The sequence below is a fragment of the Macaca mulatta genome, chromosome 15 (genome assembly GCF_049350105.2).
Source record: "Macaca mulatta isolate MMU2019108-1 chromosome 15, T2T-MMU8v2.0, whole genome shotgun sequence".
Classification (NCBI taxonomy): Eukaryota; Metazoa; Chordata; class Mammalia; order Primates; family Cercopithecidae; genus Macaca; species Macaca mulatta.
Window position 1 is genome coordinate 107,622,003 of NC_133420.1, and position 22,332 is coordinate 107,644,334.

The 22,332-nt window shown below is 39.7% G+C and overlaps 1 protein-coding gene and 2 long non-coding RNA genes across 16 annotated transcripts in view; 2 read left to right on the forward strand and 1 right to left on the reverse strand.

The window, feature by feature from the left end:
- LOC114672820 (uncharacterized) overlaps window positions 1–22,332 on the forward strand; it is a 37,899-nt gene that overhangs the window by 9,199 nt on the left and 6,368 nt on the right. The gene's annotated exons all lie outside the window — the stretch shown is intronic.
- Window positions 1–22,332, reverse strand: part of PRUNE2 (prune homolog 2 with BCH domain) — a 292,615-nt gene that overhangs the window by 4,586 nt on the left and 265,697 nt on the right. For 4 of the 14 annotated variants that reach the window (XM_077966263.1, XM_077966259.1, XM_015117931.3 and 1 more), the window contains 6 exons: window positions 20,888–20,990; window positions 20,113–20,244; window positions 19,218–19,304; window positions 11,603–11,701; window positions 7,259–7,294; window positions 1,566–1,613 (listed from right to left, as the gene is read on the reverse strand). In XM_077966263.1, the coding sequence (XP_077822389.1) occupies window positions 1,566–1,613; window positions 7,259–7,294; window positions 11,603–11,701; window positions 19,218–19,304; window positions 20,113–20,244; window positions 20,888–20,990 (505 nt within the window). Of the gene's footprint in view, window positions 1–1,565; window positions 1,614–6,691; window positions 6,731–7,258; window positions 7,295–11,602; window positions 11,702–19,217; window positions 19,305–20,112; window positions 20,245–20,887; window positions 20,991–22,332 lie in introns of all 14 variants that reach the window. The other 10 variants (XM_077966265.1, XM_077966264.1, XM_077966260.1 and 7 more) reach the window with 4 other exon arrangements.
- LOC144334734 (uncharacterized) lies at window positions 658–2,239 on the forward strand. The gene is made up of 2 exons (XR_013404897.1): window positions 658–796; window positions 2,096–2,239. It is a non-coding gene; the product is annotated as an uncharacterized LOC144334734 (long non-coding RNA).

Sequence of the window (22,332 nt, forward strand, 5' to 3'; positions counted from 1 at the left end):
TAGGAATAAGGAGCAAGACAGACAAGGCAAGCAAAGAAGTGGGTAAGCCCTAAGATGTAGCAGCAATGGGCCAGCCATTGGCTGGGCTTCCACATGTGCCCTCTACGCTGCTTGTTAACTGTGGGCTCTGTTAACTGCTCAAGGGGGTGCTGTTTTGCTGAGGGAAGAAATAGTTGCAAAAAGAATTATCGTGGGCTGGGGAATTGAGGTATTACTGCTTTGCAGAATTTCGTGTGCCAATTTCCTTGAAGCAGTTGTTGTCTTCATCAACAACTTCATCACGACAGTGACCTTTGGAAAAATAGCTGTGTGATTTCAAAAGTCTCTCTATAGTCTTTGTTCTTTTTTAAAATTTTTATTTAGAAAAAATAAATGTTCCTTGCAGAGCAGGGCTAACTCATAGGCATGCATCCAGAATTGGCCCAGTCTTTGTTCTTTGTGCACTTTTTCAGTTGGGACTGTCTCTGGAGTTTTTGTGCCTAAACTTCCTCTAAGCTGCAAGGTCAACATGGCAAATGTGGAGCTATTTCACTCTAATTTTCCAGCTTCCTTTTGGACTTCAACGGAAAGGAGGTCCAAAGACAGCAAAAAGTGGCAATAGAGACGAGACACATTTAAAATTGATTTTTCCCTCTGCTTCCTGATTCCTAGGAACAAGGACAAGGTTAAATTCTCCACAACTCAAACCAAATTAGAAGCTCCCTGTTGGATGACCAAGTTCTCTCTGAAAGTTTGTTGGTGACCACAGTTTATTCCCTGAAACTGACTTGGCCACTAATTCACTCTGTTCTCTTAGGTGAGTAGTTTTGTCTTTCATTAAATCGGAGGTGGTACACCCATCTAGCATTAAGATCACCTCTTTCTGATTTAAAAACCATTGTCCTGGAGCTATACTGCCAAGGTCCAAATTCCAGCTCCGGGCCATTTTTACAGCTGTAAAACAGTGGACTGGCCAGATCGTCTCTCTATGCCTCTCTTTCCTCATCTGTGAAATGCACCTCATAAACTTATTCTGAGGATTAAAATCAGACACTGCGTGTGAAGCTTTTTACAGTCTGGAACGTGGTAAGAACTCACTACACGTCCAATTTCTACTTCTCACAGGATGGTAATCCTTCAAATAGATCATTCCTACAGTCTCATCCAGGCTCAAATTCCTCCTGGACGTTGCAAAACAAGCACATTTTCTCTCCATCCACCAAAGTATTAAATGGAAGTTCCAACTTCCACTAATTAAAATAGAGATGATGTCATTCAGAAAGCAGAACTGCATTCCTCTTGCCCAAATGTTCTTACATCTGGTCCTAATCATTTTCTTCTCATTTTTGGATTGAAAAAATAGAATGCCATGTCCATAGGTTGTCCTTTAGAAATTTAAGGGGTGATTGTGAATGAAATGGTGTGAAGCTGGCAAATTTGCTTCGAGTTTCTGATGTCAGGAACGGAGCACAGGAAAGCTGAACATCTAAAGAGGGTTTACCCAGTCCTCAGTGCGTTTTCTTTCAGAGCCCAGCCATACAACACTACAAGTAACCACATAGCTGCTATTGATGGTGAATTCTTACTCCTTCTCCATAGAAGACATTTCTGGATCATTGTAAAGGCAGCTAGTTCTGAGTGCAAGGAAAAAATAGGAAGCAGTCAGTATTTCCCCACTGTCACCACTGTGAAAGCACAACAGATCTGAGGCATTTGAAACTGTTTAATGTGGTCCCATTACTAATACTGAACCGATCCATACCTGAACAGATGAGGAGATTAAGCTGTAACCCTTACCATCGGTTTTGAAATACAAGTGATTGCCCATGATATAAAAACACAAAGCAAAGATTAAAAACTCCAAATACCTCCAGTGGTCTCTTCTGTCCTCATTTTTCCCTGCCTTTTCAATTCGTCTTATTCAGGGGACATATTACAAAATTGTGTTGGTACCCCAAATAATAAAATACTTTACACACAGAGGAAAATCCCTCTCAAGCGGCCTCATTTTATTCACCCATGAACACAGTTAATTTTCAGTTTTCACGAGAATGAGGAGTTCCCAATACACTGAAAGAAAAAATGTCAACGTCAGCTCTCCTCGTTGTTGTTACAGAAATAACAGGACACTTACCACTCCAGACAGCTGAGCTGTGTCCAGGTGATACAAATGGATCCTACCATTTACCTCAACTGAGTATGCTCAGAAAACAAATGTAACCTTATAAAATAATAAATAAAAGTGTTTTTATGGAATTTATGTTTTTTGGTGTAATATTAGCTGTTTTTGATATTTCATACTGGTGTGATTTCTCTGTTAGCAAATTTCAAATTTGCTTTCTATTAACTCTTGATGAATACTCATTACACCTTAACTTTTATACCCCTCCCATATATTTTATTTTTTCGAGACAGAGTCTTGCTCTGTCACCTAGGCTGAAGTGCAGTGGTGCTATCTCAGCTCACTGTAACCTCTGCCTCCCAGGTTCAAGCGATTCTCCTGCCTCAGCCACCCAAGTAGCTGGGACTACAGCTGCAGGCCTCCATGCCCGGCTAATTTTCATATTTTTGGTAGGGGTAGGGTTTTGCCATGTTGCCCCAGGCTGGTCTCAAACTCCTGAACTCAAGCGATCCCCCTGCCTTGGCCTCCCAAAGTGCTGGGATTACAGGCGTGAGCCACTGTGCCCGGCCTCCCATAAATATTTTATTATTGACAAACAAACACTATTTAAAGAGCTTCTATGATCCTTTTTAAGTGCAGCTGTCCTTTTTGTAATATAATTTCACAAGCTAATTTATCTGTTTGCACATAAGAGGATCCATGATGAAGGTCAGGTGTTTGGTTGAAAACGACAGGAGGCTATCTCCCCAGGTGAGATAGCAACCTTCCTTCCTCACTCCCTACCCTTCTTGCTGGTGGTCTGATATTTTCATAGGGAATATTTGGCAATTCCAGTGAGCAAGGACAGTCAAGTAAGTGTTGACAGTGTGCTAAAAAAAAAAAAAAAAAAAAAAAAAAGCAAAGCTGGAATGGAATCAAGAAAGGGCAATCTTCCAAACTCAGCTTTTCTGCTTTTTAATTTCAAGTAATCCTCCCAAGGAAAACAGCAATTTGCAAACCCTTTAATATTGTCACTCCAAAGGCAACACAAGGATGCTTCCCAATTTTCGTAATAAGAATGGTTCTATGTATACTATTTATCCTTCAGAAGTATAATATTTTCTTTCCTGTATAGAAGTAAGGTTTTAAAGAAAAGATAAGGCAGGCTGAGCAAATCACCTTCTGAAATCAATTAGAGTTGGGGTGCAGTTTGAGTGGGGTGTGTGTGTGTGTGTGTGTGTGTGTGTGTGTGGGGAGAGGGAGAATGTTGGGAAACACTAGTGGGCGTAAAGCAAAACAGTGGACAGATAGGTTTTGTTGCCTGACCAAGTGTACGTTTGCCTTTGGTTAGACCCAGCCAGCAGCTTTCTGAACAAGTCATGTGGAAAGTCGGGCACATCAGTCAACAGGAAGAACCTGGGTATATCTGGCTTCTAGCACTAGATCTGCAGTGATCACGTTTATCATAGAGTCTCTCCTAGAATTCAGGGGCTACTTCAGAGGCTAAAAGGTAGTTGAAAAAATGTTGCTGGTAGCCGAGATGGTGGGATTGTAAGGCATTCCAATCACCGGGGTCAACAGAGGAGAATTCTTTCTCTGTGCACATTTTCAAATGTGCAAATATATTTCAATTTCTCATACATGTGATGTTACCATCAAAAAGGTAGGATCAAAAGATCCTAGAGGGAGGATTCTTCAGGCAGATGGCTTACCTGCTGAATCCAAAGCAAGAGCATACACTTCTAAAACAAATTTGATTATTTTTATTTGGCCCTTGACTTTTAAGCAGTGGTTCTCAACGCTGGGTCCTGAGACCAGCAGCAGCAGCAGCATCACTGGGAACTTGTTAGAAATGCAGACTTTTTTTCCTTGAGACAGGGTCTCACTCTGTTGCCCAGGCTGGAGTGTACTGGTAAGATCAATTAACTCACTGCAACCTTGAATTCCACGGCTCAGTGGATCCTCCCACCTCAGCCTCCCATGTAGCTGCGACTGCAGGCACATATCACTATACCTGGCTAATTTAAAAAATTTTGTTTGTAGAGATGGGGTCCTGCTATGTTGCCCAGGCTGGTCTCTAACTCCTGGCCTCAAGCAATCCTCCCCTCTCAGCCTCCCAAAGTCCTGGGGTTACAGGGACGAGCAACCTCACCTGGCCAGAAGTGCAGCTTTTTAGGCTCCACTCTAGAGCTGATGAATCAGAAACTTTGGGAGTGAGACACGGAATTTTCTGTTTTACCATGTGCTCCAGGTCATTGTAATGCACAATAAAGTTTGAGAACCCACTGCTCAACAGCAATGAACTGACTCTGATGCAAATTCATTAATTTATGCAGCATAAATTTACTGAGCATCTACTATGTACTAGGCATGAGCATAGTGCTTCCGTTAGGAGGGAGATCAAAATGTCTCAGGACCATCTGAGCTATTTAAACACGTCGGGAGAGGGTTGGTAGGGGTAAGGAAGAGAACAAAATAGTGGATGTGAGAGAAAAAAGAGAAAGCTACAAAACTATCCAAAAACAATAATCATTTGACTGTGGCAGCTAAGCAGAAATAGTATAAATATAGAGGGAAAAACATCTATTAAAAGAAGCAAGATTTCATGGTAATAATGAAAGAAACATGACAATATGACTTTATGATAGGTTTGTCTGAAAAATCATTGATGTTCTCTCCCCCCATCTTTTGTCTTGAAAATAGCACTTTAATTTCATAAATATGTTATCATCCTGAAAAAATAAATCTGAAAGAAAAACTCACAGAGAGTTCTCACTCTAGGAAATCTCATGACACAAAGCAGTTTGAGTGCAGATAAATGCTAAAGGAATGTTACACCAACACTCAGTTCCTTGATAACTAATATTTTCCTTACTTAACAACTTCTTATTTGTAACAGGTGGGATCAAGACTAAGAAGTTTTTTTTAGAATAAAAAAATTACACAGTTTTGAGTTTCTTTAGTCTAACTGGGTGTCAGTTATCTTGAAAGAAAATGAGAAGATCAGAATATTATAAGAGTAAACTCCACTAATGCTAAGCTTTCTAAAGCAAAAACCTATCCTTTAATTTTTTAACACAAAAGATTGGCACACTACAAGCAAATAATCATATAGGTTACTTACAATAAAAATGTACCATAGGGGAAAAATGTCTAAATTGATTGTTTTAATGAGGAATTGGCATTTACAACTATGAAGAAAATGTCTATTAGATATTATTTATTCAGAATTTATAGCTGTTGGGACATTGTCCAGGCCTTCTGCTTTTGCAATGTCTATTAAAATGGGAGCTGGTTATAAAAATGAACAGTGTAAGCAACATTTAAAATGGGGAAGAAAATGTACTTAATACAGCAAACTTTTCAAATAGTATTTGGTTATATCTAACATGTATTATCAGAAAATGTCTTTGTAACTTGGAAATGAGAAAAGAGAATAACTGGATTTTTTTTTTTTTTTTTTTTTTTTTGAGATAGAGTCTCACTCTGTCCCCAGGCTGGAGTGCAGTGGCATGATCTCGGCTCACTGCAACCTCCACCTCCCGGGTTCAAGCGATTCTCCTGCCTCAGCCTCCTGAGTAGCTGGGACTACAGGTGCGTGCCACCACGCCCAGCTAATTTTTGTATTTTTAGTAGAGACAGGGTTTCACCATGTTGGCCAGGATGGTCTCGATCTGCTGACCTCGTGATCCGCCCACCTCAGCCTCCCAAAGTGCTGGGATTACAGGGGGCTGACTTTCTATTGGTTGGGCTATTTTACAACTCAATAGGGGCAGAGGTTAACTTGTAGTTTTTGTCCAGCAGAGATGCAAATAATTTCTGTCCAGTGGAAAAGACAACCTCAATATTACAGTTTATTGCCCTGTTGTTTATTAACCAGTTTTGTATCTAACCCAACAATCTTATCCAAATACTCTTCTGTAAATTATCTATAGATATCTAGCTGCTCAAATGTTCTTTGAACTGGCTTTAACACCTTAGTGGTTCCTGCATTAAATAATTAGTTAAATAAAATCATTGGCATGTGTTCATTTTATATTTGCATGAGAGTTATAATTTTGCCTTTTTGAGAATCATACTTCAACAATAGTGGGCAATGACTTTTGTTTTTCTATTCATCAAAATAGCTCAGAGGATGTTAGTTAAGCAATATTTCCAAAGTCATTAAGTAAGGTGTTGTTGTTTTAACTCATAGAAGGCCATGAAATTGATTCTACAAAACTCTTCCAAATTTCGATGTGCTATTATTCCTCCCCATTGGTATGAATTAGTGAGGTTCTGTTGCCTGAAAACCTAATGATCATCTTGATGTCACACTATACGTCGCGGTGCCTGTGATGTGCTCTTCTGTTGTGGTGCCTAGAATTGCGTGTATATTAAAAAACAACAACTATAGTGACAAATGCATTCCTCAGTATAACCAAGATCATGGGGAAAAATAGACAGTAGTAAGAATAATAGAGATTACATCTATCATCAGAGAAATAGAATTTCTAAAGTGCATTATTATCAGGAAGCAGGAATAAAACACCAGGCATGCAGATTTTCCCAATTCAGTTCTGAAATGCAAGCCAACATCACGCCAGCCACTAAATGAAAACCAAGTCTTACTTAGCTGCTTCTGAAGCTTCCCTCAGTTCTTCATCCAGTCTGCAGGAGCAAAAATTATTGGTGCGGAAAAGAAACAAAAAAGAAGCAAGCAGAGCATGAGACACTCAGCAAAGCAGAGCCAAACAAAAGTGGTGCATATGTGCTTTTCAAAACTGTCTTCTGGAGTCCTGAGACGCACTCCTTCCATTAAATATACTGTCATTTCCTCCCATTCAGTGTTTATGTACATTTACTTTGCAAATTCCTTCATACACGGTAGGTGTAAGTTGCAAAGGGATCAGAAACATGCTGGCTGAATAGAGCTGAAAACATTCACGTCAGTCTGGTGGGTACAGTTCAAATGAGCTTGCAGCCTGGGCCAAGTCAGGGATGTATCTGGTTTAGTAGGTTTCAGTTGCAAATCAGGTTGACCTCAACAGCTTTACACACAGGACAAAGACTGGAAATGGCATACAAAAGACTGATACAGTGACCTCTCGCTCTGGTAGCTTGTTGAGGTCACCCACAAGTAAGACACTGATGTACACACACAGGATCCAGCGTGAATAGGAGATCAGGAGATTTTACCTCACACTTCTCTTATAAGATCTCTCTTCATCGTACCTTACGAAATAAAAAACGAGTGCCATAAGGAAAATGAGCAGATGGAAAAAACGACAAGTAAATGATTTAAACGACAGTCAAATCATGAGAGAAAACGCCTATCCAGATACAGTCATGCACTAGGTAACGTCATTTGGGTCAGCGATGGACCACCTATATGGTAGTGGTTCCATAAATTAGAATACCATAATTTGACAGTATCTTATCTATGTTTAGGTACACGAATACTTACCACTGTGTTACAGCTGCCTGCAGTATTCAGTACAGTAACACGCTGTGCAGGTGTGGAGCCTAGGAGCAACAGGTTATAGCAGATAGCCTGGGTGGTGTAGGGGGCTCTGCCATCTAGGTTTGTATAAGTTCACTCTATGATATCTGCACAATGATGAAAGCATCTAAAGACGCACATCTCGGAACATGTCTCCGTCATTAGGTGATGTCTGACGGTAATAATAAAATTGGCATTTGGCAGACATCTTATTTTCATTAGATAACAATCAATGTTTATAATTGATAAATATATGCAGTCAATCCTCATTATTTGCAGATTCTATATTTGTAAATTTGCCTATTTACTAACATGTATTTATAACCACGAAATCAATACAAGGTACTTTTTGGGTCACTTGTGGACATGTGCAGAGTGCTGAAAAATCTGAGTTGCCCAATGTTCATGTTGCCACCTGGCAATGTGTGATCCTCTGTCTTCTTGTTTCATACTGTAAACAACTGTCCTTTCCACAACCTATTTAGTGCTTTTTTTTTTTTCTCATTTTTGTATTTTTCCTTGGTGATTTTGCTGTTCAAATTGGCTTCCAAGCATAGTGCTGAAATACTGTCTAGTATTCCCAAGTGCAGGAAGGCTGTGATGTGCCTTATGAAGAAAATATGTGAGTTAGATAAGCTTCGTTTATGCACAAGTTACAATACTGTTGGTGTATTTTTTCTTGGTGATTTTGCTGTTCAAATTGGCTTCCAAGCATAGTGCTGAAATACTGTCTAGTATTCCTAAGTGCAGGAAGGCTGTGATGTGCCTTATGAAGAAAATATGTGTGTTAGATAAGCTTCGTTTATGCACAAGTTACAATACTGTTGGCCATGAGTTCAATGTTCTAAATCAACAATGTATACTAAGTAAGGTTCATTTAAACAGAAACACACATAAAACAAGTTTATATATTGATTGAATGATTGACTGATTGATGAAAACATTGTGACCAGGGGCTTGCAGGAACCAAACACCCTGTATTTTCCCTTGGAACACGATTTCAGTTTTCCCTAAGTAAGTGTTTGCAGTGACTTTATAGAACATAACTGCCACAAATAATGAGAATCAACTGTGATCAATGATTATAAATTTGGTTCTAGGTTGAGCAAGTTTTTCTTTCATTTAAGCCCTTTGATGACAGGCGCCATCTCAGCTGAGTACTCGTCTTGGGAGTGGCTGAGATTAGATCCTTTGAATGTTATTCAGTGATAAAAAGGAGCCATGGCTTGTATCCATTTGAAATTTGCATAACATTAAATTGGGGCAATGAAGGTCAGTAACAGAAATGGCAGAAAGGACATCCCAAGGAGATAATTACAGAAAACAGAACACGCGGACATGTGGGCAGCATGTGAATGGTGGTACATTTCTTCCTCCAGAAAAAAATTTTTCCAAATAGAACCCTTCCTGAAGCAACTTCTCCCAAATGGAGCCCTTGAAAACTGATGTGTGCAGATGAATAAAAAATGTCCTGGCTATACTTAACTTCTCACTTGAACTTTGCCCTATGACAGACAGTCTCTAAAAGCAACAAGCGTAACGATAAATAAGATTCTGGATTGCAAACTCTGTGCTGGGAGGCTTTGAAAGTGCTTTGTGTACCGTTTGCATTCAACCCTCAGGACCATTCCAGGAAGTGCAACTTACTTCCTTACTTTACAGATGCTGAAGCTGAGACTCAGAATATTTTAATTAATTAATCATTTTAATAGATGACTTGAAGTCTCAGAGACATTGAGAGGTTGGAGGGAAGGTTCAAATCTAAGTCTCTAAAGCTCATTCACTTTTCATTCTATTGCCTCTGCCACACCATGGAAGGGTTACTGTGTTTACTTGGAAAGTGGTCAATGCTCAATTCCACTAGAAGGGAGAATGTCCTTGTCATCTTATCGAATGTGAGTACTCCCATACTACTACTTCTTCCTTTTTTTTTTTTTTTTTTTCTTTTTGGAGACAGGGTCTCACTCTGTCACCCAGGCTTGAGGGCAGTCGTGCGATCTCGGCTCACTGCAATTTCCGCCTCCCAGGCTCAAGCAATCCTCCTACTTTAATCTCCTCAGTAGCTAGGACTACAGGTGCATGCTACCACACCCGGCTAATTTCTGTGTTTTTTTTTCATAGAGACAGGGTCTCACCATGTTGTCCAGGCTGGTCTTGAACTCCTGAACTCAAGCTATCCACCCTCCTCAGACTCCCAAAGTACTAAGATTACAGGTGTGAGGCATCCCTCCCTGCCTCCATACTTTTTAAATTTAAAGAGTAGAAGTGGGTTTTGAAAATGGGGTACACCTTTTAGAGGCAGCAGCCCAGAGCTATGAGGTGTGCTGGTTGTGGAAACGCTATGAAGCTAATGAGGGTAGAAGCCATCATTAGGATCTTATGAACACTCCGTTTGATTCAGTGAGCCAACTGACCACTGGAAGCCCAGTCAGTATCCTGTGTTCATGCCCGATACTGCTTATGTAGGAAAACCAAATGCATCTACTTCTGAGCTTTGAATTTTGAAGGATACTCTAAGGGAGGTAAAGGAATCTCCTAGAAAAGAACATGGGAATTTTGGTGCCAGGCTGACTTGAATTTGAATTCCAGTTCCATCTCTTCCTGGTTCCTACTTACGCTGTGCCTAAGTAACTTCTTACTAAGTTATCTCCCCTGCATCTGTAACACAGGGGTTTACTATGGGAGTCAAATAAATGATATAAATAGAGTACTGCTATGCTTGGCATATCATAGACACACATTACATGAGAATTCTTTCCTTCCAATTTCTAGGCTGGGTCTTTTTAATTAATTAACTTCTTTTTTAAAGTGAGAGGACTCTTTTGGAATCCCAAATGAGAGGTACATTTTGCCATCCATTTTATGGAGGAAGATGAATGACACTTGTCTGTTTTCTTTGAGCTAATGGTTAAATCCCTCTCCACTCAAATGAAATGAAAAGAGCTAACGATTCAGATACAGTGGACAAAAAAACAAAACAAAACAAACAAACAAAAACATGACACACAGAAAACAACCGTTCTTTGCAACAATGTACCAGATGCAAGTGTTCATTCTCCCATATCCCTGTTTTACAATCCCAGCTCCAAGTATTTATTTTGTTAAATTTTATCCTAATTTTTGTAGCATCATCCTGAGAGCTTCAGTACCCATGCAGGATGCCGACGCTGATACTGCGTTACCCTCTACTGAGCAAGAAAACCATTCCTCACCGCCTCACCCACCACTGGGCAAATGCCCTCTACTTAATCTGGACAAACAAAAAAGGTTTAGAAAAAACAGAGAGCGAATCCTTTCTATTTTCCTAGGGTTATGCAGATAAATGACTTTGTATAAGACAATAAAGAAATCCAAGCTATACTAAGACCATCTTGTGTCTGTGCAGAATGGGAGACACAAGAAACTGATATACTCTTAACCAGTAGAGACAGTATACCAGTTAACCAGTGTAGCTGTTACTTTTTCCAAAGTGGTAGTAAAGTTCAAGGTAAAAATGAACAATAATCAAATAACCCCAGGAAAATATTATGTGAAAGAGGATCTGAAAGAACACAACAATTATCTACAGATTATAGGAAAAAATTATATTTATTGGAGGATATTTAATATTGTTTTAAAAATAAGATAATGCCATTTCCCCTCTGTTCCAGAACTGACCTCTTTACCAACCCACTTCTCCAAACATACACTTTTTTTTTTTTTTTTTTTTTTGATACAAGGTCTCACTCCCATTGCCAGGCTGGAGTACAGTGGCATCATCACGGCTCACTGCAGCCTTGACTTCCCAGGCTCAGGTGATCATCCTATCTCAGCCTCCTGAATAGCTGGACTACAGGCAAATGCCACCATGCCTGGCTAATTTTTGTATTTTTAGTAGGAATGGGGTTTTGCTATGTTGTCCAGGCTGATGGCAAACTCCTGGGCTCAACTGATTCTACCGCTTGGCCTCCCAGAGTGCTAGGATTACAGGTATGAGCCACCACACCCAGCCTCAAACTAGTACTATTTCTTAAGAAATCTCTGAAACCGTCAGGACTTACTTGATGATGCTCTCTGGAATGTGGATGCAATCCATTGGGATCAGCCCACTGAGTTCTGATAAGCTATTGACATATTTAATTTTACTGCTGAATTTTGAACTAAAAAAAAAAAAAAGAAAAAATATGTATCATTAGTCACTACCTTATCCATCCCAAGACTATTGCCTTTTCTTGAAAATCCTGATACACTTAACATCTTGCCCCAGCACTCTTACTAAGAAAAGAGGCTAACATTATTTGATGAGTTACAATGTACCAGACACTGTTTTTTTGTTGTTGGTGGTGGTGTTTTGTTTTTTAAATTTATTTTTTAAATTGCCATGTAAAAATGTTTAACACGATGTTTTGAAATATGTATATATTGTGGAATGGCTAAACTGAGCTAATTAACATATGTATTACTTCACATGCTTTTTTTTGATACTGAAAATCTCCTCACTTAGCAATTTTCTAGGATGCAACACATTGTTATTAGCTATGGTCACCATATTGTTCAATAGGGCTCTGGAACGTATGCCTCCTAACCAAAATTTTGTGGTCTTTGACCAACATCTCCTCACTCTCAACCCCTAGCTTCTGGTAACGACCATTCCACTCTCTACTTCTGTAAGCTCAACTTTTTTAGATGCTACATATAAGTGAGATCGTGCAGTATTTGGCCAAATGCTGTTTTAAGTGGTTTACACATATGAATGCATGTATTTCTTATTACAGCCTAGTGAGGTAGACACTATTATCATCCACTTTTCAAAGATAAGGAAACAGACACGGAGCAGTTAAGTGTTTGCCCAAAGTCTCACCATTAGTAAATGGCAGAGCCTGTACTAATCTGGGCAGTCTGACTTTGGCATTCACACTCTTGGCCATACATTGTGCGGCCTCCCAGTGTTTCCTGCTACTCTGAATAATCACTGCTGTATGACTCGTTTGTCTCTGTTTACTTGTTTGTTTGTAACAAACAAAAATCTTATCATTAGTTCTTTCAGAATCTACCAAGTTTGATGATACTAAAAAAACATATGTAAACTCACTTTTTAAAACTTTGTTTTATTTTTTAAAATGTTGTCGTTTTTAAAGTTTTAGGTTGAACATTTATTCTAGATGAACCAACATTCAAATATATGTTCCAATAACTGGATTTAAATTACTAACAGCTTTCATCTAAATGTGTTCGTTTTAGATATGTGTAAATGCACAGAGAACAACTTGGAAGGATACCAATGAAACTGATAAAGGAGTTTGCCTCTGGGGAAGGGGATTAGGAAGAGGAATTGGTAATTGTTAAAGGAAGAACTTGGTCTTATCTGTAATGATAGGATGCATTTCTCAAGAGTGCATTTTCTTATTACTTGTGCAATGGCAAACTAATTTAAAAAGTGTATCATTCCACTTGAAAGAGAACTTGATCAAGGGTCTAATGTTCTTGAATGGTTTCAACTGAAAAGGTCTGTGTAGTCTACTGGGATCTTGCTGAGCTGTGCACCATCCGTACTGCCTTGTGTTCAACTACTGTGCATTCTAGTAAGAAGCTTTTTTGAGGTGTTTCCTCTATCCATCTATCTTTAACACTTTACTTCCAATTTTGGCCCTGGGTCCAAGAGACCTGTGAACAACCATCCTCTCCATACAGTAGCTTCTGTTCCTCCTGATAGGTCTTGGGTCAACACACATTACCGGTGATATGCTATAGTAAGCCTTTTTCTTCCTGTGGAGTTGTTGAGCAAAATAAGGTTTTGATAAAAGACTGAGTGGGTGACTGAGAGGGAGAAGAAGTCATGCAAATGGAAAACCTCCAGCTCCAATGTTAATATTCACTGGAATTTTACAGTTCTCTGAACATGCCATGTTCTCTCTTTATTGATGTATTTATATCTGGCGTTTTGTCTACCTGTTTCCTCAACCTGGATTGCTCTTCTCCCTAATTTCAGCTGGCCAATCCTACTAGTCCTTCAAAACTCACCTCGAGGGAAGGCCTCCTTCTGCAAAGCCTCTCTTGAAGCAGATAATCAGCTTTCGCTCTCTACCAGGTATACCCCCAAACTCACCCTCACCTTGAGTCATCACCTCCTCAAAGTACAATTGTATGCTGTATTGTAACTGTTCACTTGTCTGCCCATGTCTGCTTAAGGCTTTGTGCTCCTTAAGGACAGCAATTGAGCCTTGTTATTTCCCAATCCAGTGCTTGGCACAGACAAATTACTCATTTTTTTTCCCCAACTTTTATTTTAGTTTTAGGGGTACATGTGCAGGTTTTTACATGGGTAAACTGCATGTCACAGTGGTTTGATGTACAGATTATTTTGTCACCTAGTTAATGAGCATAGTAGCTGACAGGTAGTTTTTTGATCCTCATTCTCCTCCACCCTCCACCCTCTAGTAGTCCCTGGTGTCTGGAGTGTACTCAATGTACAGTTCCCACTTATAAGTGAGAACATGCGGTATTTGGTTTTCTTAGGATAACTCATGATAATGACCTCCAGCTCCATCCATGTTTTTGCATAGGAAGTGATTTAGTTCTTTTTCATGGCTGCTATATAGTGTATATGTTCTGCATTTGTTTTATCCAATCCATTGTTAATGGGCATCGAGGTTGATTCCATGTCTTTGCTATTGTGAATAGTGCTGTGATGAACACACATGTGCATGTGTCTTTATGGTAGAATGATTTATATTCCTTTGGGTATTTACCCAGTAATGGGACTGGCAGGTCGAACGGCAGTTCTGTTTCAAGTTCTTTGAGAAATCTCCAAACTGCCAATAACTCATTGTTTAAAATGAACTTGCCATATACCTCTATCATAAATGCTACCCTTTAGTAGAGAAAAGACCTATCATACATCTTAGTGGTCTCCTTTTTCAGATCTACAAGTTGCTAACACTGAAGTAAATGGATTCAAAGGAGGATCTTTAGAGGGGTTCCTACATGATGAAACTGTAGAATACAATTATTCAGTAGTTGATGTAGGTTTTCTTTAGAATTGGGCAGACAATTGGTTTCAAAGACTGAGCCTATCATTTATAGGCTGTGTCACCCTAGACCTGAGGTTGGTAAATGATAGCTCGTGGCTGAAGTCAGCTTGCTGTCAGTTTTTTTTTATTTTTTTTAGAGGCTAGGACTCACTCTGTCACCCAGGCTGGAGTGCGGTGGCATGATCATAGCTCACTACAGCCTTGAACTCCTGGGCTCAGGTGATCCTCCTGTCTCCGCCCCTGGAGTAGCTAGGACTATAGGCACATGCTACCGTGCCTAGCTAAATTAAAAAAAAAAAAAAATTCCAGAGACAGGGTCTCCCTATGTTGCCCAGGCTGATCTTGAACTCCTTGCCTCAGGCAATCCTCTTGCTTCAGCTTCCTGAGTAGCTGGAATTACAGGCATAAGCCTGTCTGTTTTTTATAGCCCCTGAGTGAAGAATGATTTCTATGTTTTTTTAAGTAGTTAAAAAAATGTAAAAATAAAAATATTTTATGATGTTGGCTGGGCGCAGTGGCTCACACCTGTAATCCCAGCACTTTGGGATGCTGAGGCAGGCAGATCACTTGAGGTCAGGAGTTCAAGACCAGCCTGGCCAACGTGGTAAAACCCCGTCTCTACTAAAAATACAAAAATTAGCCAGGTGTGGTGGTGCATGCCTGTATTCCCAGCTACTTGGGAGGCGGAGGCAGGAGAATTACTTGACCCAGGAGGTGGAGGCTGCAGTGAGCCAAGATCATGCCACTGCACTCTAGCCTGGGCAACAGAATGAGACTCCCTCTCAACAAAAAGAGAATATTTTACGACGTAAAAATCATAGGAAATTCAATTTCGGTTTCCATAAATGAAGTTTCATCAGAGGCCAGGCATGGTGGCTCATGCCTGTAACCCCAGCACTTTGGGAGGCCAAGGTGGGCAGATCACCTGATCTCAGGAGTTCAAGACCAGCCTGGGAAACACGGCAAACCCTGTCTCTGCCAAAAACACAAAAACTTAGCCAAGTGTGGTGGTACATATCTGTGGTCCCAGCTACTTGGGAGGCTTAGGTGGGAGAATCGCTTGAGCACGGGGAGGCAGAGGTTGCAGTGAGCCAAGATCGCACCACAGCACTCCAGCCTGGGCAACAGACTGAGACTGCCTCAAAAAAAAAGTTTCATCAGAACACGGCCACTTACTTGTTTGCATGTTTCCTATGGCTGCTTTTACTCTATAATGGCAGAGTTGAGTAGTTGTGACTGAAACCATAGGGCCAGTGAAACCTAAACTATTTACTAGTTGAATCTTTATAAACAATGTTTGCTGGTTCCTGCTTTAGACAATTTATGTGACCTCCCTGAACCTCAGCAGTTTTTCCTATACAATGGAAACAGTAAACAGGATCTGCTTCAGGCTGGGCGTGGTGGCTCATGCCTGTAATTTCAGCACTTTGGGCCAAGGCAGGCATATTGCTTGAGCCTAGGAGTTTGAGATCAGCTTGGACAACACAATGAGACCCCGTCTCTACAAAAAAATAAAAAAATTTAGCTGAGTGTGGTGGCATACACCTATAGTCCCAGCTACTCCGGAGGCTGAGGTGGGAGGATTGCTTAATCCCAGGAGTCTGAGGCTGCAATGAGCCATGATCGTGCCACTGCACTCCAGCCTGGGTGACTGAAGGAGATCGTGTCTCAAAACAAAAAACAAACAAAAAAGTATCTACTTCGGAGGACTGTCATTAGCTTAAATGAGGTAATGCAAATAAGCACTCAATAAATTAAGCCATTATTAGTCATAATTTACCACAACACTATTGCTATAATTTCATTATTACTGTTGTTGTTATTATCTTGAAACTCCCTTCCATAAGTAGTGTTGAATTATAATAATTTTTAATATCCTTACAGTAACAAATGTTTTCTTATTGTTAAACCACATTTGGCTTAAGGCTTTCTCTGTAGTTTGAGTTCCTAGGTAGCTAACTACAACCTAACATAGTATGTAAATAAAATTCCAACCTAACTTAACGAGTATATTTTTGCAAAGACTAGCTGAGTCTCAGGCAATCAAAGCAGCTGAGCTTCAGCAATCACAGGTTGCCAAATGATCAGACCATGACCATATAAGGCAAATGCTTCATCATACTGTACCCAAATAAGATAACTGCTGAGCTGTACCCGATCAAGCTATTTCTATACGTCATCTTGCTTTTCTCTGGACAAATACTGTCTGCCCACTTTGCTGGGTGGAGCTCTCTGAACCTCTCCTGGTTCTAAGTGATGCTGGGTTCATAAATCATTTTTTGCTGTAATAAACTGATTGATTTGTCTAAGGTTTATCTTTTAACATTACTTAAGAAAAAACCTTTGTTTTATAAGTGCTGAATTATTAAGCAAACTTTGATGAATCATAATTACTGATTATACCCATTAAACTTTCTACCCATTACACTTTTTGAAAGCTTACCAGCATACATTGATTCCTACTCCCTAGTTAAAGCATTTCCTGAAATTAATTAAAATAAGTGGCTCTTTGTATACCTTAAATAGGTCTAAATTTTTTTGTTTGTTTGTTTTTTGGAGGCACAGTCTCACTCTGTTGTCCACGCTAGAGTGCAGTGGTGTGATCTTGCCTCACTGCAACCTCCACCTCCCAGATTCAAGCGATTCTCCTGCCTCAGCCTTCCTAGTAGCTGGGACTACAGGCGCGCCACCACCATGCCTGGCTAAGTTTTTGTGTTTTTAGTAGAGATGGGGTTTCACATGTTGGCCAGGCTGGTCTCAAACTCCTGACCTCAAGTGATCTGCCCACCGAGGCCTCCCAAAGTGCTGGGATTACAGGTGTGGGCTACCCTGCTCAGCTGGTCATAATATTTTTTTTTTTTTTTTTTTTTTTTGAGACGGAGTCTCGCTCTGTCACCCAGGCTGGAGTGCAGTGGCCGGATCTCAGCTCACTGCAAGCTCCGCCTCCCGGGTTCACGCCATTCTCCTGCCTCAGCCTCCCGAGTAGCTGGGACTACAGGCGCCTGCCACCTCGCCCGGCTAAGTTTTTGTATTTTTAGTAGAGACGGGGTTTCACTGTGTTAGCCAGGATGGTCTCGATCTCCTGACCTCGTGATCCGCCCGTCTCGGCCTCCCAAAGTGCTGGGATTACAGGCTTGAGCCACCGCGCCCGGCCGGTCATAATATTTTTAAAAGCAATTTAACATAGTATGGTAAACAGAGGGAAACTAGGGTGAATCTTGCTACTCAGTTGAAGATTAATTGAAATTTTTCTATCTTAAAGTTATTAATGAATTTCTTCTAAAAATTCTGATAACTTTGTGTCTTCAGTGGTTTCTTCTTGTGTATAATGAAGATAGTAACAGTATATCATGTGATTGTTTAGATTCAGTTTACCATTTTAACAATTCTTGATTTTCAGGTACATTTTTCAGCATTAGCAATTGGAAGTGGGGAATAAGAATAATAAATAAATATAAGTAAATACTGAACAAGAAAGGTCTAATCTGGAAGCTAAAGTAAAATCTATGCACACACAAAAAAGATTTTAAAGTTTTTTTTTTTCCCCAGAAGCAAAGTTATCAGAAGTTTTAAAAGAAATTCATTAATAACTTTAAGATGGGAAAATTTCAATTAATCTAATCTGTATCCTGATGGTGGGCAAGATTTTATTCTGTTTTTAAAGCTGTCTAGAAAATAATACTATTCCTTTCATTTAACTATTTGAAGTCTTACTATATTAAGAACCATATCTGGCTGGGCGCGGTGGCTCAAGCCTGTAATCCCAGCACTTTGGGAGGCCGAGACGGGCGGATCACGAGGTCAGGAGATCGAGACCATCCTGGCTAACACGGTGAAACCCCGTCTCTACTAAAAAAAATACAAAAAACTAGCCGGGCGAGGTGGCGAGCGCCTGTAGTCCCAGCTACTCGGGAGGCTGAGGCAGGAGAATGGCGTAAACCCAGGAGGCGGAGCTTGCAGTGAGCTGAGATCCGGCCACCGCACTCCAGCCTGGGTGACAGAGCGAGACTCCGTCTCAAAAAAAAAAAGAACCATATCTTACTTTATTTTGCATCACCAAGATGTAAGGTTATACAGAACCTAACATAAAATAAGTGACAAATAAATATTCACTGAATTGAAACCAAGACTCCTCATGGGTGATCAAAACACAGCTCTCAAAATGGCTGCCCAGACGCTATGTAACTTTGGTAGTTATACAAACATTGCATAGGTCTGTTCAGAAGAAATGGCACAGTTGAGACATGATATGGCTTCTGTTTCTGCCTTGACTCATCTTTATTTTCCATCGTCATATTACTCTACCTTTCTATTCTTTACATAATAACATATCACTTTAAATGTATTATCTATTCCCCTTTCTAATGTGGTATGAAAATCCCACCACTTCATCTTCCATGTTTATAGCAAGCAATTTAGAGGTCATGTTTTATAACGATCTGGGGGAAATATTCATAATGAAAGCATTTTCTCTCTTAATTAGGGATGCTTGATGAATAATCCAAAGCACCTTTCTAGGAAAGACAGAGACAAATATATTTCCCTGGGTACTCTTAGTTTATGAATTCTTGTTTTTAGGACAATAAGCACATATTTTTTAAAAACTACTAGTAGTACTTTTATTTTATGACAATATTAACTATACCTTATAAAAGGTCGTGTCACAGCAAGGATTGTTCTGATGAACCAAGATGGATGAACAATGATGAATGATTTCAAATTCTTCCTCAACCTATTTTGAAAAAAGAAAAAATACATTACTCTTAACCCATTTTCAGTGGGAATTAAAGCATAAAACATATTCCTAAATAAGAATATATATAATTTAAGTCTGGCGTGGTGGCTCATGCCTGTAATTCCAGCACTTTGGGAGGCCAAGGCAGGCGGATCACCTGAGGTCAGGAGTTCAAAATCAGTCTGGCCAACATGTTGAAACCCTGTCTCTACTAAAAATAAAAATAAAAAAATTAGCTGGGCGTGATGGTGCCCGCCTGTAAGTTCTTGCTACTCAGCGGGCTTAGACAGGAGAATCGCTTGAACCCGGAAGTAGGAGGTTGCCATGATCCAAGATCATGCCACTGCACTCCAGCCTAGGTGACACTAGTGAGACTCCAACAACAACAACAAAAATGTGTGTGTATATATATAATTTTAGGGAGTTCTATGCAAGTTACTATTACCTGGTAGGAAGATATAGAATGGCCATGATTAATTATGAGAATGCTTTTTGAGATGTAATTTGAAACTTGTATGATTCAAACCTCATTTTCTCATAGAAATAAATGTAAAATAGAATGGTTATGTTCTTAGAGTGCATGAATCTATAACCCACATGGTGTGTTTTTGTTTATTCTCACCAGCATTACCTTTACTATTTCGAAAGGAATACATGCTTAATAGCAACTTAGACAATTTATTTGATCTTATTGAGACTTGGTTTCTTCTTGTGTATAATGAAGATAATAACAGTATACCATGTGGTTGTTTAGCCTTCAGTTTACCAAAATCAAAATAGTGATTAAATAACAGAGCGCACATACCGTCTGTCAATCATCTGGTAGCATTTCTTCATCCAGCCTAGCCCTGGCATCTTCCGTCTTGGGGTTGCACCATTCAAGTACACAATCATATAGTCTTCAGCTACCATCAACTCTAAAGTACTTATTACATATCTGATCACAGGAAGGAAAAGGAATGTTTTCAGTTCCCACATAAAATATTTCATCCTATTGACACCATAATTACATAACATTAAAAGTACAGGGTTTATGAAATTTAAGAATGGTTGTGCATATTACCTCTTTACCTTGGGGAGAATACAGTCACCTAAGAGTATTCCTTTGAGAGTATTACTCATTTATCGGTATGCTATCTTTTAAATGTAGGTACACTAGAAAAATGTATGGGTTAGAAAGAATCCTGACTTTCAAAACTGTCAACAATGGTATCAAATACTAAGGGTAACTCAGGTTAAATAAGGGCAGATATTAATGAAGTCAGGTTATAGTCAGTCTTAGCTGACTAAGAACATGTTATGAAGGAACAAAAATAATACTTTGCCCAAAGGAAATATTACAGAATTTTAAAATGCAAGCAAAATTCTGTTCATTTTGTTTTCAGTCTAGTCTACCCACAAAAGAACTCCTTTAAAGGTTTTAGCCCCTTGAGCAACATTCCTTGACAGAAACCTTACTGATGTTTCATTGAAGGCTTAGAATATTCTACATCATCTATTTTCTTTAATTAAAGATGATCGATCTGCCATTACATGCCACAGACATTAACTCAAAGCACTTTGTCACAAGTATCACTCACAGGAAAAGATTTTCCATGACATAGTGGTAATCCGCCCGACCGCTGTCTGGCAGAAAACAGGCGGCAAACACAATGATGGCATTTAGACCGTCCCCATAGTATCCTGGGGGACAAACAAAAAGACATTTGTAACCAATTGAAAGCTCTTAACAAGGTAATATCTGACCTAATGGATAAATCTGAAGCCTTGGCAAGTGTGTCTTTGTGGGTATATTAGCAGCATGAAATGGGGCTTATGTTGACTATAGGTCTGTAGGTATATACACATACAGTTATCTTTCAGTGGTTAACATCTATGTTTTATAGAGTGTTAAATATATAGCGCAATTAGATTTGCATATGTAGGCTATTCATATATTACGGATGATCATATGTGTTGTACATAGTTGTGAAGAGGGTGTGTAAATATTCAACATAACAAAAAATGAGAGGGGGCAAGACTGACATGAATGTCTGATTTATATAATACTAATATGTAAGTACTTATACAGTACTTCTTTCTTCTGATGGCTAAGAAAGAGATTCTGTTTGATCCTCTTTAGTTCTTTTTAGTTTTAGACACTGCTTAATTTAAAGGGAGAATTTAGCCACTGAAGTGCAATATAATCTCTCATTCACACACTCCAGTGACCAAATACTAGCGAGTAGACAATTAAAACACCTTTATTTTGATTTCAAGGCCTGCAGTGCCCCTGGGATCAACAGACAGTGCAAGAACCCATGAGAAGTTCTAGCCAGGCCTTGTTCTGTGCAATATTTTACTGCCATGTCATCACCAGTGGGTATATAGAGTTCTGAAAAAACTGACACATTGGGCTCTGGGAGGACGAGACCAGGCTTAAGGGTATGTCCTGTCCTCCTACTCAAAGCTTGGAGGAAATCTCTATTTAATGATTCTACAGTCCAGAGCTACATGACACAACAAACCCATAACTGGGTATATTTTTGGGCATATCTTCCCCCATCTTTTTTGCACTAGAGTCACACTCTCTTTGTAGAGAACACCTTACTAAACTGCTTTTCAAGAGTAACTAACTCCATCCACATCTATATACAGCCAGGCTGGGTACTGTGGCTCACGCCTGTAATCCCAGCATTTTGGGAGGCTGAGGTAGGCAGATCACTTGAGGCCAGGAGTTCAAGACCAGCCTGGACAGCATGGTGAAACCTCGTCCCCACTAAAAATACAAAAATTAGCCAGATGTGGTGGTGCACACCTGTAATCCTAGCTATTTGGGAGGCTGAGGCAGGAGAATTGCTTAAGCCCGGCAGGTGGAGGTTGCAGTGAGCCAAGACTGCGCCACTGCCCTCCAGCCTGGGTGACAGAGTGAGATTCTGTCTCAAAAAAACAAACAACAAAAAAATCTATATACAGCCAATATTTTACTGCCACGTAATCACTCAGTGAGTATTTAGAGTTCTGAGAAACTTACACGTTGAGTTCT